Source organism: Oncorhynchus kisutch, linkage group LG22 (assembly GCF_002021735.2).
Source record: "Oncorhynchus kisutch isolate 150728-3 linkage group LG22, Okis_V2, whole genome shotgun sequence".
Lineage (NCBI taxonomy): Eukaryota > Metazoa > Chordata > Actinopteri > Salmoniformes > Salmonidae > Oncorhynchus > Oncorhynchus kisutch.
Window position 1 is genome coordinate 5,608,756 of NC_034195.2, and position 18,562 is coordinate 5,627,317.

Genomic DNA, 18,562 nt, shown 5'->3' on the forward strand with positions numbered 1-18,562 from the left:
TTTGTATTTAATTGAAGTTAAGTGTCTGACATGTTGGAAAAGATTAAAGGTCTACAATTTGTTTAATTTGTCAACATTACATGTTTATTCATTGATTTACTGGCCACCATTACTGTGGTTACATGTTCAGTATATGTATTGACCAGCAAACCCACTGCAGCCTTCCTCACTAGCTCACTCCCCATCCCTGTTCAGTATATGTATTGACCAGCAAACCCACTGCAGCCTTCCTCACTAGCTCCTCCCCATCCCTGCTTTAGACAATTAAGTCTCGTACTTTGCCCTTTTCCTTTATGGTTGATATTAACGACGAACTGAGATATTATCTGTCTCTCTCCTATTGTGTACCACTGTTAAATACTGTGGAAAATTAAATAACAGGGAAAATAAGTACTAAGAACTACCAATTATTGTAAATAAATATTTAAAAAAAGGGTAAACACTGGACTGAACCCCCTAATTGTCAAACTAATATTAATGTTCAACAATATAGAAGATGCATGACTAGAGGTTATGCAATATAGGTGTATATCCACTGCATGATTCTTAGGTGTGTAGTTGACATGACCAAGGACCTATTGCAAATTTCAAAAAATGTATGTAAAACCATATGAGATAAAAATGGACAAACTGTTGTCCATGTCTGTGTGCAATATGTAGGGCCACTGAGTGGACATTCTGAACCCTGTTTGAAGTCACTAGATCACATGACCAAGGAGCTATTGAAATTCTACATTTTTAAAATTTTAGCCACAACCAGTTTTGAAAGTGTTAGGAGTAATGGTTAAAGAGCTATTGAAATATGATTTTTGATTTGTCACTATGTTGACGCTCCCTAACTGTTGTTGGTGGACGTGAGGAAAACTACAGGCGAATATCCGTTGAATATCCAACCTGAAACTGCCTTTACCTCGGTAAGATGTACTTACCAAGGCTCTGGCTATCCGACAAGAAATACCCCGCCTTTCAGACAGGCTTTAGGGCTTCTGGAGTGGGGGAATAATTTGGTGAGTAAAGAATATTGAATAAGCGCCGTAGGTTACCGAATGATCAGCCACAATTTGTCGGGGCATTGACACTACTACAACTTGTCGAAAGCGTTTGCCGAAAAACAGTAGACTTTTAGGGATGGTATAATGACCTTCCTGACAAGTAAATCATTTAACCTACTGAATCGGATGGGACTAAAATGATGGATGTGGTGATTTGTGCTCTTACACATTTACATTAACCGAGCTCCCCCAGTAAAAAAAAAATCCCGTCTGAATAAGGCTTAAGTCATGGAAAGAGCAGGTGTTCTTGTTTCGTATACTCTGTGTATCTTTTGATTCATATCCTTTCACGGTAGCCCCCAATACTTTCACCTATGTAGGGAACGTAAATCGTTCATGGGAGGAAGAGTTTGGAATCGAGATCTCCGATATCACCTGGCATTCTGCAATTGACAGGATACACTCATCCTCTACCTGCATTAGATTTACTAAAGTTTTCAAGTATTTCATTGCCTACACTTTTGCAGGATTAGACCTGCCAGATTGTAAACAGAAATAGACCCAACCTACTCTAGATGCCATCAGCCAACCGCCACTCTGTATCACATGTACGTACTGGTCATGCCCGACACCAGGTCCATTCTGGTCCTCTATCTTTGAGACTTTCTCATATATATGCTATAAGAAAATTGCCCCAACTCCCTTTTGTCCCTATTATTGAGGCGCTCCCGAAGGGATTACTTTCTGCATTACCCAAGCAGAGGTCATAGCCTTCTCGTCCCGTCTGGCCCGCCCACTTATTCCTTTTTAAGTGGAAACGGGACGTTATGGCCCATCTTAAACTGGGTTAGTGATGTTAAGGCCCATCTCAAACTTGAGAAGGTAAAATATTCCACCCGTGGCTCCTTCTCAAAAGTGAGAGAACTTAATGTAGCCTTCTTTTATTTAAATAAAACCCCATTGTTATTGTCCACCAGCTATTGCATAGGACAGTACCAATGTAACCTTGATCTGTCTAGGATGTCACATGTCAATCTAAGATGGCAGGGAATAATCTTAAGGAGAACTGTGGTGGACACGGTCCATGACCTCCCAGGGGGCTCAGTGACACTGTGTAAGAGTGCCCCCTATTACATATTGGGTGGAACTGTGAGACCATTCAGGTTGACTACTACTAGGAATAAATATATTTTACCTCATTGCCTTAGCCTGGCATCCAAACTGAGGTGAAGTAAAACAACGGTGTGCGCAGCATTCAGTATGGTTTAACCAGGCTATCGTTGGCTCTCTCTGCCCTCCACATCAGCTTTAGTTCTCAAGGGTGAACTAGATGACTAATTGAACATGGACACTGACAATACTGGGAAGAAAAAAACATGTTTTATTTTCTTCAAAATATGGTGTCTCTTCTGAATAGATGTCGATGTGGGGTCCTATGAGTCGTGCAGGTTTAGCAACGCCTGGACTGTGTCAGAGAGACAGAGAGAGTAGGGAGAGGGACAGAGAGAGAGAGACAGAGAGAGTAGGGAGAGGGACAGAGAGAGTAGGGAGAGGGACAGAGAGAGTAGGGAGAGGGACAGAGAGAGTAGGGTGAGGGACAGAGAGAGTAGGGAGAGAGACAGAGAGAGAGAGACAGAGAGAGTAGGGAGAGGGACAGAGAGAGAGAGAGACAGAGAGAGTAGGGAGAGAGACAGAGAGAGTAGGGAGAGGGACAGAGAGAGTAGGGAGAGGGACAGAGAGAGTAGGGAGAGGGACAGAGAGAGTAGGGAGAGGGACAGAGGGAGAGAGACAGAGAGAGTAGGGAGAGGGACAGAGAGAGTAGGGAGAGGGACAGAGCGAGAGAGACAGAGAGAGTAGGGAGAGGGACAGAGAGAGTAGGGAGAGGGACAGAGAGAGAGACAGAGAGAGTAGGGAGAGGGACAGAGAGAGAGAGACCGAGAGAGTAGGGAGAGGGACAGAGAGAGAGAGACAGAGAGAGTAGGGAGAGGGACAGAGAGAGAGAGACAGAGAGAGTAGTGAGAGGGACAGAGAGAGAGAGACAGAGAGAGTAGTGAGAGGGACAGAGCGAGAGAGACAGAGAGAGTAGGGAGAGGGACAGAGAGAGAGACAGAGAGAGTAGGGAGAGGGACAGAGAGAGGGAGACAGAGAGAGTAGGGATAGGGACAGAGGGAGAGGGACAGAGAGAGTAGGGAGAGGGACAGAGAGAGTAGGGATAGGGACAGAGGGAGAGGGACAGAGAGAGTAGAGAGAGGGGCAGAGAGAGAGAGAGTAGGGAGAGGGACAGAGAGAGTAGGGAGAGGGACAGAGAGAGTAGGGAGAGGGACAGAGAGAGTAGGGATAGGGACAGAGGGAGTAGGGATAGGGACAGAGGGAGAGGGACAGAGAGAGTAGAGAGAGGGGCAGAGAGAGAGAGAGTAGGGAGAGGGACAGAGAGAGTAGGGATAGGGACAGAGGGAGAGGGACAGAGAGAGTAGAGAGAGGGGCAGAGAGAGAGAGAGTAGGGAGAGGGACAGAGAGAGTAGGGAGAGGGACAGAGAGAGTAGGGAGAGGGACAGAGAGAGTAGGGAGAGGGACAGAGAGAGTAGGGAGAGGGACAGAGAGAGTAGGGAGAGGGACAGAGAGAGTAGGGAGAGGGACAGAGAGAGTAGGGAGAGGGAGAGAGACAGAGAGAGTAGGGAGAGGGACGGAGCGAGAGAGAAAACATTAGAAATAGCGAATTGTTGAAAGTCAAATGCTATTGCAAAGCTTAATTATTATTAAAGATGTAGTTTAAGTATTACTCTGACTGGTGTGTGAAGTTTGTCTCTCTCTCCTCATTTGGTAAATCAGAAATTAATCCACCACAATCTCCTTCATCAGCACTCAGTGCCACCTCTAGCCTTTTGGGGGCCCTATGAGAGATTTGGTTGGGGGGCCCCCACCCCCTTGCAAAACCTTTTAGTCTCTTTGCCATCTAAATACAGTCCTGGAGGGGACGACGACTACTACTACTACTACTACTACTACTACTCCTGCTCCTCCCCCATGTGATTCCTTACCTGCTAAGTTCTGCAGCCTCTTCCTCTCGTCCAGGTTGTGCTGGAGAACCTCCAGCAGCTCAAAGTACCTGAAAAGGGAATCCCGGGGCCAGGTGACCTTCTCGTCCTCCTCCTGCTCCTGCATCACCTTCATATTCTCCTCCACGTACGACTCCCAGTCTAACAGAGAGGGGTAATACGAGGAAACCAGTTCATTAGGGCATGAAACAGAAAAATGCTGTAAAACTGTTTGCAGCAGAAAACGAGTCCAGGGATACCCTCTCTGTTTCAGTTTGTTTTATGTTTGGTGCCTTTATGATGGCCCAGATGGCCCAGACTACTCTTTTAGAGTGCATCATAGTAATGAGATCTCAGTGTCCAGGGCATGTTGATATGTTCATTGTAATTCTTAACAGAATTGATGTACTGTACCAAATATCATCACACACTCCAAATATACTCCCTATGATTTAGTGGGTATCGCCAACATTATGACACATTTGGTTCCTTGAAAGTTGTGGGAATGTGTGTTTTTGGTTTCAGATTGGTTTCCAGGAACAGAACCCTAAGTTTCCTGACAGGTAAAACTGAACGTTTAAAAAAAAAACATTCTTCGAACAAAACAAAACATTCCGGACTGTTATGGGAACATTTATTTATTTGGTTGAGATTCTGAGAACATTTCACTCGAGTTTCTGGGAGGTCTTATTAACTCTCTGAGAATGGAAATGGTAGTTTATTTGAAGGTAATTAAATAACATTCTGAGAACATTCTCTAAATGTTATGAAAGTTTTGTTAAGTTATTAGTGAAAGTTTGCCAACAATCACAGTAGGTGTGATCTTGCACACACTTAACAAGCTGGAGGATGAGAGAGTTTTGTTGATGCTGAGAATGTAATGTATATGTAAATAACATTCTTAGAGCGCTCTCTGAAAGTTACTTAAGTTTCTGTGTTATTTCTGGAAAGTTTTCTTCATGTTCTGAGAACAGAATTTAGAGCTTATTGATGGTAATGTTTTTCGTAACATTTAGAATTCCTTTTTTTTTTTTTACAACATTCCCAGAATATTACCAAGAACGGACATAAAAGAGAACCATACATTCTCGGAAAGTTCTGAGAAAATGGCTTAAGTTACACCGTTTTTGAGAATGTTCCCAGAATGTAGTCAAAATATTGCATTAAATAGAACCACATGGGAACTTGTGCAGAATGTTCTGTACTGAAATTCCCACAGAAGACCGTTGTTTCTTAACATTGTCTGAACAATTTGAGAACATTCCCAAATGTCAAACCATTTAGAGAACGTTCTTCAAATATTATCTAAATGTAACCATGTGTTAACTTTTAGGAATCGTTCTGTTAAAGGAATGAAATAAAGTTTTCTTTGTCAAGTTCCTTAAATGTGCTGAGGATGTTCCAAAGCCAAGCAACTATCCTGCACCATTCACAAAACGCTGTGGGGAGGTTGTATGCAAAAATAACCATAGGACGACCTCTAACCTCTCAGCTCTAAGAAACATAGGGTTCTTAGAATGTTCTTTGTTCTGTGACAAAATAAATAGCTCTTTTGTCTCATTGTAGGATCGCAAAGAAATGGTCCCTATTCAAAGTATGATGAGTTTATTACGGTGTCCCAATGGTGGTTAGGTTTGAAAAGAACCCACTGTCACGCCCTGACCTTAGAGATCCTTTTATGTCTCTATTTTGGTTTGGTCAGGGCGTGAGTTGGGGTGGGCACTCTATGTTTTGTGTTTCTATGATTTTCTATTTCTATGTTTTGGCTAGGTATGGTTCTCAATCAGGGACAGCTGTCTATCGTTGTCTCTGATTGGGAACCATACTTAGGTAGCCCTTTTTCCCACCTGTGTTTGTGGCAAGTTGTCTTTGTTTGCTGGCACTATTGCCTTTAGCGGCACGGTTTGTTTTGTATGGTTTATTGTTTTGTTGGCGTCATTCTTTAATAAAGTAATATGTACGCTGCACCTTGGTCCGCATCTTTCAACAGACACCCACCTTTTTCTGGAATATTAGATCTTGTAAACTGTAGTAGATCCTCAGTGGAAAATGACTCTTCACCATCCTCTGCCACTTTGCTCAGCCTAAATGTATATTTGAATATATTAGACCTAACCTGAACTTTTTTTGCAATTGTGAATTTAAATGAAATTAATTAAATTGTGTTGACATCAAATTGTTTTATACATTTTACGATTTGACAGGGACGAGAACGCACATTAAAGGTTATAAGAAACTGCCTTACCCGGCAAATTTCGAATGACTTATCCTCCTACAAAAAGAAAAACATAAATTTTTCACGGTATTTGTCAAAAGACATTTCAATGACAACATATTTTATCTAAACAAAGGTAATATATTGGTTAGTTTCTCACTTATTAGCCCAGAAAGTAATGGTGAACATCAAAGACATTCTATCTTGACAAAAGATAATACTGTTTCATTTCTTTACTGTAACGCTACATCTTATTAGCCAATCACACCGGTCTGAAGAATCCAATAGAACATCTCCACACTCACCTGTTTATGATCTCAGCTTTAAAGAGATCAGCTTTGGCCTGGATCTCAATCTGCTGTACCTCTTTAGAGAGGTCACTCCGGATGGCCTGGAAGTTATTCACTGGACGGACAAAAAGGAAACAGACAATTAGGTAAAAAATCGGAGCATTATCACATTAGTATACCACGTAGACTGCATGCCCAGTAGTATTTATGCAAGTAGTATGGACATTGGAACAGTATGATATAAAACCGTTTTATATCCAGCTGGCCTTCAAAGTTAGAGAACTTTTAAAATTTCCATTTTAATGTGAAATATCTAGATAAAAGACCCACAAACAGTCAAGTCTGAGAAAAAGAAAAAAAGAAAATGAAATAGCTAAATGGATGCGCTTTATCAAAGCATTGCGGGGGAAGTACCTACCCATAATACCCACAAAGATATTGCGGAATACGAAGGAGCCTATGAGGAGCCAGAGGATGATGTATAAGCCACATATGGCTTTGTCCAGTTCTGGAACTTTGCGGGTGTCGGCGAGCAGAGCGTACCAGTGATCCATGGTGAAGAGGATGAAGAGGGTGATGAAGGAGTTGTAGATATCTCTGGGAGGTGATGAAGGTTCATGAAAACGTGTCAAAAATCTTCAAAGATGTAACATGGCTGTAGGTTTAGTTCCTGAACGGAAATGGATTCTGACTGGTTGGACTCTAACCGTATCTGTAGTGTAATATCAAGTGTTACCCATTCTAGCCCTCTTAAAATATGTGAGATTTAGGAAAATGTGATGTTTCTCAATGACCACTGTTCACATTAATATTATCTTATCATAACTGAGAATGAGAGAAATACTACTGGTAAATACTTCCAAAGAAATCAGGCTTTCATAGTAAGAGCAAATGTCACACACTTAAAGTTCATATTGTAGACCAGGCCCTCGATGTTAGAGCGAGTGTAACTCTCGAACAGGATGACTCCAACCACAGCGAAGATATAAGCAAACACCAGCAGCAGTAAGAATATGAAGGTCATAGCCTGTAAACACACAGAGATATTTTGTCATCCTTCAGTAGAATAGAATAGAATAGAGAAGAATACAATAGAGGCTCTTCATAACAGTGGGACCATTTCTATGTTCCATGAGGTTACAAAAGGACCACACATGTATACAGGTAGGACTAATCAAATCACATGTATTACATTCGCCGAATACAACTGGTATAGACTTTACAGTGAAATGCTTGCTTACGAACCTTTAAAAATAATAATACAAAATAAAATAGTAACAAACACGAGGAATAAAATAAAATACACAAGAATGGCGCTATATACAGGAAGTACCAGTACCAGATTAATGTGCAGAAGTATGAATTATTTGAGGTAAATACACTGCATGACCAAAAGTATGTGGACATCTGCTCGTCAAACATATCATTCTAAAATCATGGGCATTAATACAGTGCCTTGCGAAAGTATTCGGCCCCCTTGAACTTTGCGACCTTTTGCCACATTTCAGGCTTCAAACATAAAGATATAAAACTGTATTTTTTTGTGAAGAATCAACAACAAGTGGGACACAATCATGAAGTGGAACGACATTTATTGGATATTTCAAACTTTTTTAACAAATCAAAAACTGAAAAACTGGGCGTGTAAAATTATTCAGCCCCTTTACTTTCAGTGCAGCAAACTCTCTCCAGAAGTTCAGTGAGGATCTCTGAATGATCCAATGTTGACCTAAATGACTAATGATGATAAATACAATCCACCTGTGTGTAATCAAGTATCCGTATAAATGCACCTGCACTGTGATTGTCTCAGTGTGTAGTTGGTCCCCCATTTGCTGCTATAACAGCCTCCACTATTCTGGGAAGGCTTTCCACTAGATGTTGGAACATTGCTGCAGGGACTTGCTTCCATTCAGCCACAAGAGCATTAGTGAGGTCGGGCACTGATGTTGGGTGATTGGGCCTGGCTCGCAGTCGGTGTTCTAATTCATCCCAAAGGTGTTCGATGGGGTTGAGGTCAGGGCTCTGTGCAGGCCAGTCAAGTTCTTCCCCACCGATCTCGACAAACCATTTCTGTATGGACCTTGCTTCGTATACAGGGCATTGTCACGCTGAAACAGAAAAGGGCCTTCCCCAAACTGTTGCCACAAAGTTGGGAGTACAGAATTGTCTAGAACGTTATTGTATACTGTAGTGTTAAGATTCCCTTCAGTGGAACTAAGGGGCCTGGCCCGAACCATGAAAAACAGCCCCAGACTATTACTCCACCACCACCAAACTGTATAGTTGGCACTATGCATTGGGGCAGGTAGCGTTCTCCTGGCATCTGCCAAACACAGATTTGTCTGTCGGACTGCCAGATGGTGAAGCGTGATTAATCACTCCACAGAACGCATTTCCACTGCTCCAGAGTCCAATGACGGCAAACTTTATGCCACTCCAGCCGACACTTGGCATTGAGCTACTCGGCCATGGAAACCCATTTCATGAAGCTCCCGACGAACAGTTCTTGTGCTGACATTGCTTCCAGAAGCAGTTTGGATCTTGGTAGTGAGTGCTGCAACCGAGGACAGATAAGTTTTACGCGTTACGTGTTTCAGCACTCGGGGGTTCTGTTCTGTGAGCTTGTGTGGCCTACCACTTTGCTGCTGAGCTGTTGTTGCTCCTAGACGTTTCCACTTCACAATAACAGCACTTGCAGTTAACCGGGACAGCTCTGGCAGGGAAGAAATTTGACGAACTTACTTGTTGGAAAGGTGGCATCCTATGATGGTGCCACGTTTTAAAGTCACTGAGCTTTTCAGAAAGGCCATTCTACTGCAAATGATTGTCTATGGAAATTGCATGGTTGTGTGCTCGATTTTATACTCCTGTTAGCAACGAGTGTGAATGAAATAGCCAAATTCACTCATTTCAAGGGGTGTCCACATTTTGTATATATAGTGTATGTACATAAAGGCAGGGTAAAGAGGCTAGGCATCCGGATAGATAATAATAGGAGTAAAATAAAGAGTGTGTGAGTATGTTGTGTTGGTATCCGTGTGTAGTGTATGTGAATGTGTGGGAGAGACAGTGTAGTGTGTGCTCCCTCTCCAGCCTTTAGGTCACCAGGCTGCTCGTTATGGCGCATACCTGTCACCATCATTACGTGCACCTGCGCGTCATCAGACTCACCTGGACTCCATCACTTCCCTGATTACCTTCCCTACATATGTCACTCCATTTGGTTCCTTCCCCGGGCATTATTGTTTCTGTTCCAGTGTCATGTCGGTGCCTTGTTTGTGTTTCTTGTTTTGTATTTAGTTGCGTTTTATTTATTGAAACACTCACTCCATGAACTTGCTTCCCGACTCTCAGTGCACTAGTTATAGAGTGTGTATGTGCAGTGCATTCGGAAAGTATTCAAACCCCTTGACTTTTTCCACATTTTGTAACGTTACAGCCTTCTTATAAAATTGATTAAATTCATTGTATTGCTCATCAATCTACACACAATATCCCATAATGACAAAGAAAAAATAGTTTTTTCGAATTTTTTTGCAAATGTATTACAAATAAAAAACAGATACCTTATTTAAATAAGTATTCGGACCCTTTGCTACGAGACTCAATTGAGCTCATGTGCATCCTGTTTCCATTGATCATCCTTGCGATGTTACTACAACTTGATTGGAGTCCACCTGTCATCAATTAATTTGGAAAGGCACACACCTTTCTATACAAGGTCCCACAGTTGACAGTGCATGTCAGAGCAAAAACCAAGCCATGAGGTCGAAGGAATTGTACGTAGAGCTCCATGACATGGGATTGTGTCAAGACACATCTCTGGGGAAGGGTACCAAGACATTTCTGTAGCATTGAAGATCCCCAAGGGCACAGTGACCTCCATCATTCTTCAATTAAAGAAGTTTGGAACCACCAAGACTCTTCTTAGAGTTGGCCGGCTGGTCAAACTGAGCAATCGGGGGAGAAGGGCCTTGGTCAGGGAGGTGACCAAGAACCCGATGGTCACTCAAACAGAGCTATAGAGTTCCTCTGTGGAGATGGGAGAACCTTTCAGAGGGACAACCATCTCTGCAGCACTCCACCAATGAGGCATTTATGGCAGAGTGGCCAGACAGAAGCCACTCCTCAGTAAAAGGGACATGACAGCCCGCTTGGAGTTTTCCAAAAGGTACTTGAAGAACTCTCAGACCATGAGAAACAAGATTCTCTGATCTGGTGAAACCAAGATTCAACTCTTTGGACTGAATGCCTAGTGTCACATCTGGAGGAAACCTGGTACCATCCCTAGAGTGGGGGATGTTTTTTAGTGGCAGGGACTGGGAGACTAGTCAGGATCGAGGGAAAGTTGAATGGAGCAAAGTACAGAGATATCCTTGATGAAAACCTGCTCCAGAGCACTCAGGACCTTGGACTGGGGCGAAGGTTCACCTTCCAACAGGACAACGACCCTAAGCACACAGCCAAGACAACGCAGGAGTGGCTTTAGGGACAATTCTCTGAAAGTCATTGAGTGTCCCAGCCAGAGCCCGGACTTGAACCAGATCGAACATCCCTGAAAATAGCTGAGCAGTGACGCTCCCCATCCAACCTGACAGAGCTTGAGAGGATCTGCAGAGAAGAATGGGAGAAACTCCCCAAATACAGTGCCACACTTGTAGCATCATACCCAAGAAGATTGTAATCGCTGCCAGAGATGTTTCAACAAAGTACTGAATAAAGGGTCTGAATACTTATGTAAATGTGATATTTCAGTAAGACATATAACATTGCAGCTTCTTCAAGTCTCTATAATAGGAGACTCTGGAACGAAGCTCATCCATCTTATTCTCGAGTGCCTAGAAATTTGCCAATAGAACAGACCGGAACGCCTTTCAGTTTTCTCTTTGCCTCAATTTCACCAGCACTCCACCTCGTCTCCCGCGTTTACGCCCGCAGCGTTTTGGTAGCCCATGGAACAAAGAAATATGGTCCAGTATGAGCAGTGGAACAGCTGAGTCTGAGTTGAAGTCGTATTTGAAGTTGAAATCGAGGTTAGTAACTGTCAATCTGATATCCAGAAGTGCTTGGCAGTCATATGTGATAATAGTATGGCTAGAAGTTGACCATGTTACCTGCCTGGGGCCTCATTTACAAACCAGTGTAAATGTCTCACTAAAATCTGGCGTACGTGGAGATTCTAGGATTTAAGTGCACAACAAATTATTGGGATTCATCAAACTGTCACACACAACATATACGCATGTTTTCATTGATAAATCAGACACATACCCGCCTGAAAAACGTCATCCATTCACCTTTTGTGTTGACAAAAACGATCTAATTTGCTGTACAATTTGGACATGCTGGAACTGGGCCATGAGCAGTGTTTAAATCCTTTGCAGTGACTTTTTCAAATAAAAAATGCATGCCATCTATAGCGAGTGCCAAATACTGGCCGCGCATTCTGGAGGATTGATTGCCATTTTGAACCATTTCAAAATAAATTATACAGCCTTGGTATAATATCCAGCCTTGGGATAAACTCTGAGATTACAGGCCATGATGTCGCTCTCTTATCACACAATTATTTTAAGTAGGCTACTAATTACTTTCGAGCATACTCAGGCTATTGAATGAGAGATGGATAAATGTTAGCGTCATTTGTTGTGTAGAGGAAATAAACCAGTCATGTCAGAAAGGAGAGATGCCCTGCAATACGATTATGATTTAGGGCCTATATAATACAAGTAAAATAAACATATTAGGCTAATTGCTGCTATGCGATATACTTACAGCAAATGCATGTTTTATCATTAGGTCTACCTTTTAATGCTTTTATTAGTCTACTATTTTTTATATTTCCTGTGCCTCACATTTCCCACAAAATAACAATAAGTGCTTGCAATACAATTGATCAAGAAGTTGAGTGTACGCATGCGCTGAGCTGTACGTGGAGATACTCGCGCTTTCCTGTCACGTTCCAATTGATCAATGCCAACCTTTGCGAGAAAAACAAAGTCTGTATCCCTCAGTCTCTAACTGCACAATAAATGCTGACACCAATGCAGTGGGAGTGTAAAACTGTTGGATCCATAGACATGGAATAAACAATTATACTGTATTTCTATACCTTGAAAGCTTTGGAGATGGCCAACACGATCAGGCGGATCTGCCTGAATTTGGAGATAATTTTCAGGGAACGGAGGATACGGAACTTCTTTAGGAGTGCCACAATCTCCAGGTCGCCAGTGTCCACCCCTTTGAAGACCTTCACGATCTCTGGTATAACAGACTGGGGGAGGAGAGAGGTAACCTGAGTACTGTAAGTGGGATTTGGACTTGTATGTACAGGGCCTTCAGAAAGTATTCACATCCATTCACGGATTCCACTTGTTGTGTTAAAGCCTGAATTCAAAATTGATTAAATATCTAATTTTTTCTCACCACACAAAATACCCCATCATGACAAAGTTAAAACACGTTTTTAGAAATTGTTGCACATTTATCTAGAATGAAATACAGAAATATATCATTTACATAAGTATCAACACCCCTGAGTCAATACATAGAATCACCTTTAGCAGCAATTAGTCTTTCTGGGTAAGTCTCTAAGAGCTTTGCAAGCCTGGATTGTACAATATAAAATGATATAAGCTAAGTCAAGTTGGTTGTTGATCATTGCTAGACGGCCATTTTCAAGTCTTGCCATAGATTTTCAAGACAATTTTAAGTCAAAACTGTAACTTGGCCACGCAGGAACTTTCACTGCAACTCCAGTGTAGATTTGGCCTTGTGTTTTAGGTTATTGTCTTGTTGAAAGATTAATTAATCTCCCCGTGTCTGGTGGAAAGCAGACTGAACCAGGTGTTCCTCTAGGATTTTGCCTGTGCTTAGCTCCATTCAGCTTTATTTTTTATTCTGAAAAACTCCCCAGGCCTTAACGATTACAAGCATACCCATAACATGATTCAGCCACCACTATGCTTGAAAATATGGAGAGTGGTCCACAGTAATGTGTTATATTGGATTTGCCCCAAACATAACACTTTGTATTCAGGACAAAAAGTGAATTTCTTTGCCACAATTTTTGCAGTATTACTTTAGTGCCTTGTTGCAAACAGGATGTTTCTGAATATTTATATTCTGTACAGGCCTCCTTCTTTTCACTCTGTCAATTAGGTTAGTATTGTGGATTAACTACAATGTTGTTGATCCATCCTCAGTTTTCTACTATCCCAGTCATTAAACTCTGTTACTGTTTTAAAGTCACCATTGGTCTCATGGTAAAATCCCAGAGCGGTTTCCTTCATCTCTGGCAACTGAGTTAGGAAGGACGCCTGTATCTTTGTACTTACTGGGTATATTGATGAACCACAACTTCAACATGCTCAAAACGATATGCAATGTCTGCTTTCTTTATTTTAACCAGTAGGTCCCCTTCTTTGCGAAGCATTTAAAACCTTCCTGATCTTTGATTTGTCAATGGAAAACCTCCCAGATTTTTGATTCGTCATTGGAAAACCTTCCTGATGTTTGTGGTTGAATCTGTGTTTAGAATTCACTGCTCGACTGAGGGACCTTACAGATCGTTATATGTGTGGGGTACTGGGATGAGGTGTTCATTCCAACATCATGTTAAACACTATTACCCACAGTGAGTCCATGCAACTTAGTATGGCTTCTAACTCCACTAGCTCCACTTCTAACTTCCTCTAGCTCCACAATGAGATAGGGTGCAGGCCAGGGTGCAGGATAGGGTGCAGGCCAGGGTGCAGGATAGGGTGCAGGCCAGGGTGCAGGATAGGGTGCAGGCCAGGCAGCAGGATAGGGTGCAGGCCAGGCAGCAGGATAGGGTGCAGGCCAGGCAGCAGGATAGGGTGCAGGCCAGGCAGCAGGATAGGGTGCAGGCCAGGCAGCAGGATAGGGTGCAGGCCAGGCAGACTCAGTCTCGACCTTTAAGTCTTTATTGAAGATCTCTTCAGTAGGTCCTATGATTGAGTGTAGTCTGGCCCAGGGGTGTGAAGGTGAACGGAAAGGCACTGGAGCGAAGAACCACCCTTGCTGTCACTGGCTTACTGGTGCAATTACGTCCCTATGAGGAGTGCGTCACTTGAGTGGGTTGAGTCTCTGACATGATCTTCCTGTCTGATATTCCTCTAGTGGTGTGGGGGCTGTGGTTTGGCAAAGTGGGTGGGATTATATCCTGCCTGGTTGGCCCTGTCCGGGGGTATCGTCGGACGGGGCCACAGTGTCTCCTGACCCCTCCTGTCTCAGCCTCCAGTAATTATGCTGCAATAGTTTGTGTCGGGGGGCTAGGGTCAGTCTGTTATATCTGGAGTATTTCTCCTGTCTTATCCGGTGTCGTGTGTGAATTTAAGTATGCTCTCTCTAATTCTCTCTCTCTCTTTCTCTTCTCTCTGAGGACCTGAGCCCTAGGACCATGCCTCAGGACTACCTGGCCTGCTGCCTCAGTCTCAACTATTCTGCCTGCGGCTATGGAACAATGACCTGTTCACCGGACGTGCTACCTTGTCCCGGACCTGCTGTTTTCGACTTTCTCTCTAGTGCACCTGCTCTCTCTAACTCTGAATGATCAGCTATGAAAAGCCAAATGGCATTTACTCCTGAGATGCTGACCTGTTGCACCCTCTACAACCACTGTGACCCTGCTGGTCATCTATGAATGTTTGAACATCTTGGTCATGTACTGTTATCTCCACGCGGCACAGCCATAAGAGGACTGGACACCCCTCAGAGCATGGTTCCTCTCTAGGTTTCTTCCTAGGTTCCTGCCTTTCTAGGGAGTTTTTCCAAGCCACTGTGCTTCTACATCTGCCTTGCTTGCTCTTTGGGGTTTTAGGCTGTGTATCTGTATAGCACTTATTGACATTGGCTGATGTAAAAAGGGATTAATAAATACATTTGATTGATTGAGTATGTGACTTGTTAAGCACATTTTTACTTCTAAACTTATTTAGGCTTGCATGGCAAAGGGATTTTAATACTTATTGACCCAAGACATTTCACCTTTTCATTTTTTATGCATTTGTAAAAATGTCTACAAACATAATTCCACTTTGACATGATGGGGTATTGTGCGTAGGCACAAAATCTCAATTTAATCTATTTTAAATTCAGGCTGTAACACAACAACATGTGGAAAATGTCAAGGGGTTTGAATTCTTTCTGAAGGCACTGTATGTGTATATCTACATAATGCATAGGCCTCTATATATATAGGTATGCATTTATTTATGTGCATCTATCTACATCACATCTACAGTACATTCACATGGAGACAAGACATTATTCAATTCTTTGCTGGTTCTCTTACCAGCATGGTGACAGCAAAATCAAAGATGTTCCAGGTGCTTTTCCAGAAGTTCCAGAAGTTGTCCAACCACTTCAATACGATCTCCAGGAAGAAGATGGCCAGGATGCTCCAGTCCAACATTTCCAGAACCAGTTTCACAATCTCCAGCTTGGGGTCCATGTTGTCAAACACCTCTTGGACAGAAAGAATAGTCAGGTTGCCAGGTCTGCTTGTTGTCCAGCCAACAACAGTCAATGAGTTGGCTAAAGCAAAGATGAGTAATTTGCAAACCTTAGAATACATTTTGAAGCTAAGAAAGATCTAAGCTCAGTGTTGATTACATTTTTAAATGTTTTATTGCCAGGCAAAATAGTTTAGAGATTGGGTGTTAGTTATTAATGTCGGAGGGGTTACCACCTTTGTGATGGTGCGCATGGGCAACCTTCCAAACCCTAGGAATAGCACCCAAGATAACGAAATATTTCAATGATTCCGCAATCAGGGTAGCAGAAAGATGCAGTAAGAAAGGATTAAGCAAATCAGCCCCAGTGGATTTAAAAAAAAACATTAATCCTAAGCAAGGTGGCAAGCACATCTCAGTAGAAAGTTGTTGAAATTAAAACAAAATATTTAGTAGAAGTTGACTGATCTTTCATTGAGCCGACTGAAGGTTGGGAGAGGGAAGAGCAGTCGACTAACTGACCAGGGTCAGTTAAACCACCATTTCTTCCAAATAAAAAGCCTGCCGAGATAAAAGCATCGCTTTACTCATTTTTCTCAGTAATGACAGTCTGACACGATTTGGGGAAGGAGAGGAGAGCACGTTTCAGTGCATTAACTGTTTAATATAGTAGGCATTCAATCTATGTAGTGAAACATCTTATGTCATATTGAAAATTCCAGTCAATGCTCATACACCCCGGCTGTGGAAATATGGGGATGAAATGCATTACAAGTGTTAATGATTTATTTGACATTGACTTGATATGATGAGAGACTTTGATATTTTTTACCTGCTTGTATCTCCAAGACAATGGTGTTCAGAATGATGAGGATGACAATGATATTCATGAATATTTTGCCTGGAGAATTCTGTCAAGTAAACAGTACACTTGAAAGGAATATGTACAAAGCTATTTCCTGAGACAACACTTGTTCACTTGTAATGTTCCTATGAATAATCATGAAAAACCCAAACAACAAAAAATACATGAGTCTCTACTACATCACTGTAGTAGAACACCCCCCCCCCCCCCCCCCCCCCCCATATATATATATATAGGTAGTTTGTTTAGGGTTTGTTTTGAAATGGCTTGCATCTATATGGTTAATCACTTTACGTCATTGCAGTTACAGGTACAACTAAAATCCAAGGCTTTGGTTTTCCATTCAGGACTGGGTGTAAGGATACTCTCTAGAATCCAGTGGGCAAACATGTTCAAGGGCGGATAGTTGGCATGGAGGTTCTCCAGTCGTCCCTGGCGACGGAGGTCCATGGTGATGGTGCTGCCCCTCTGGGGGGAGATCTCGAAACGCACTAGCTGGTGTGTGTCCTTCCCCATCAAGCTGGTGTAGTTCTCCTCGTCTGTCAAACACACACACACAGACAGGCAGACAGGCAGACAGACAGGCAGACAGACAGACACGAGATAAGCATCCTTGTTATTTAGCAATGCCTTCTTAAAAACAAATACACACGATAGAATCACAGTATTCCTGTATTGTAAAGTGTAGGCCAAGCAGGACCAAAGTGTGTAATCATCTGAAGTAAACATACTTCTACAAATCTCTTCACAGACAAACACCTCTATTCTCAAAACAACTCAGGCCGGTTTCATTCAGACCAAATAGGAAGCTATGTCATTCCTGTGGGCTACCTAAAACATCATTGGTGCAGTATTTGGGGCTTCCTCTCTGCTCCTCCTGTAACTGGTCCAGCAGGTAGAAGCTCTGGATGAGTTTGGACCTGACCACCTCTGCTCTGGGAAGGAACTTCTCATTGGTTGACTTGCCCCTCTCATCATGGCTGTTGTAGGAGGGCAGATCCATGGAGGGGGGCTCCTGGAAAATGACCATGCAAATTACGGCAATTGTTGTCAGTGATTAGACCCTGAATTTACAGTAAAGTTTTTAATAGAATGCCATTCATATGACAATTTGGATAGCCATAAATTCACAACATGAAACAGTATTGTTAAATTATTACTTACCTGTGTCCCCATTTGTCTATATGAATATCGTTCAGCTAAGCAAAACGAAAGAAATTTGACATGATTTCACCAAAGCAGTTTGACATGACTGAAATGTTCTCTTCAACAGAACACAAATGTGTCATAAATCGAAATGGTATTTTACTATGTGTGACGTCACAACAGTAGAATCGTTCTACAACGTAATCTCTCACCTGTTATTACGTTGTCTGTACTCCATCAATCAATCAACTCTGTCAGGCTCTTAGTTCAAAATACTGTAGTGATTAATACATGTAAAAAGTATTGTATCATCTGACACAGACCATTTTTGTTTGGAAAGAAAAACACAATGTATCAATAGTAATGAATAAGCAATGAACATTATAATGCATACTATTTTAATATCTGTGATTTTATATTTTTCCCACAACAAATAACGTTCGTTGTACTGTATTTAGATTAATTGAACTCTGTGATCAATATTATCAGTATCATTTTTGCGATTTAAATTAAATAAAGGGGATGAATGGGGATTGGTAG

General features: G+C 42.2%; 1 protein-coding gene across 1 annotated transcript; it reads right to left on the minus strand.

Annotated features, from left to right (window-relative positions):
* Window positions 1-2,350: 2,350 nt before the first annotated feature.
* Window positions 2,351-18,359, minus strand: LOC109867560 (cation channel sperm-associated protein 2). The gene is made up of 15 exons (XM_031802180.1): window positions 18,235-18,359; window positions 18,041-18,075; window positions 17,708-17,891; window positions 17,242-17,415; window positions 16,844-16,912; window positions 16,245-16,282; window positions 15,852-16,121; window positions 12,648-12,809; window positions 7,435-7,559; window positions 6,951-7,129; window positions 6,548-6,647; window positions 6,273-6,299; window positions 6,026-6,111; window positions 4,031-4,189; window positions 2,351-2,457 (listed from the first exon to the last, which is right to left on the minus strand). The coding sequence occupies exons 2-15, from the start codon at window positions 18,050-18,052 to the stop codon at window positions 2,426-2,428; spliced, it is 1,617 nt and encodes a 538-aa protein (XP_031658040.1). The 5' UTR covers window positions 18,053-18,075; window positions 18,235-18,359; the 3' UTR covers window positions 2,351-2,425.
* Window positions 18,360-18,562: the final 203 nt, after the last annotated feature.

Bases quoted from the DNA above. Each gene is read 5' to 3' on its own strand.
- LOC109867560 (XM_031802180.1), bottom strand. The intron at 7,560-12,647 runs GTATAGAAATAC...GTGTGTTTACAG, and splicing joins CCATCTCCAAAGCTTTCAAG to GCTATGACCTTCATATTCTT. The intron at 2,458-4,030 runs GTAAGGAATCAC...TCTCTGACACAG, and splicing joins GAGGCTGCAGAACTTAGCAG to TCCAGGCGTTGCTAAACCTG.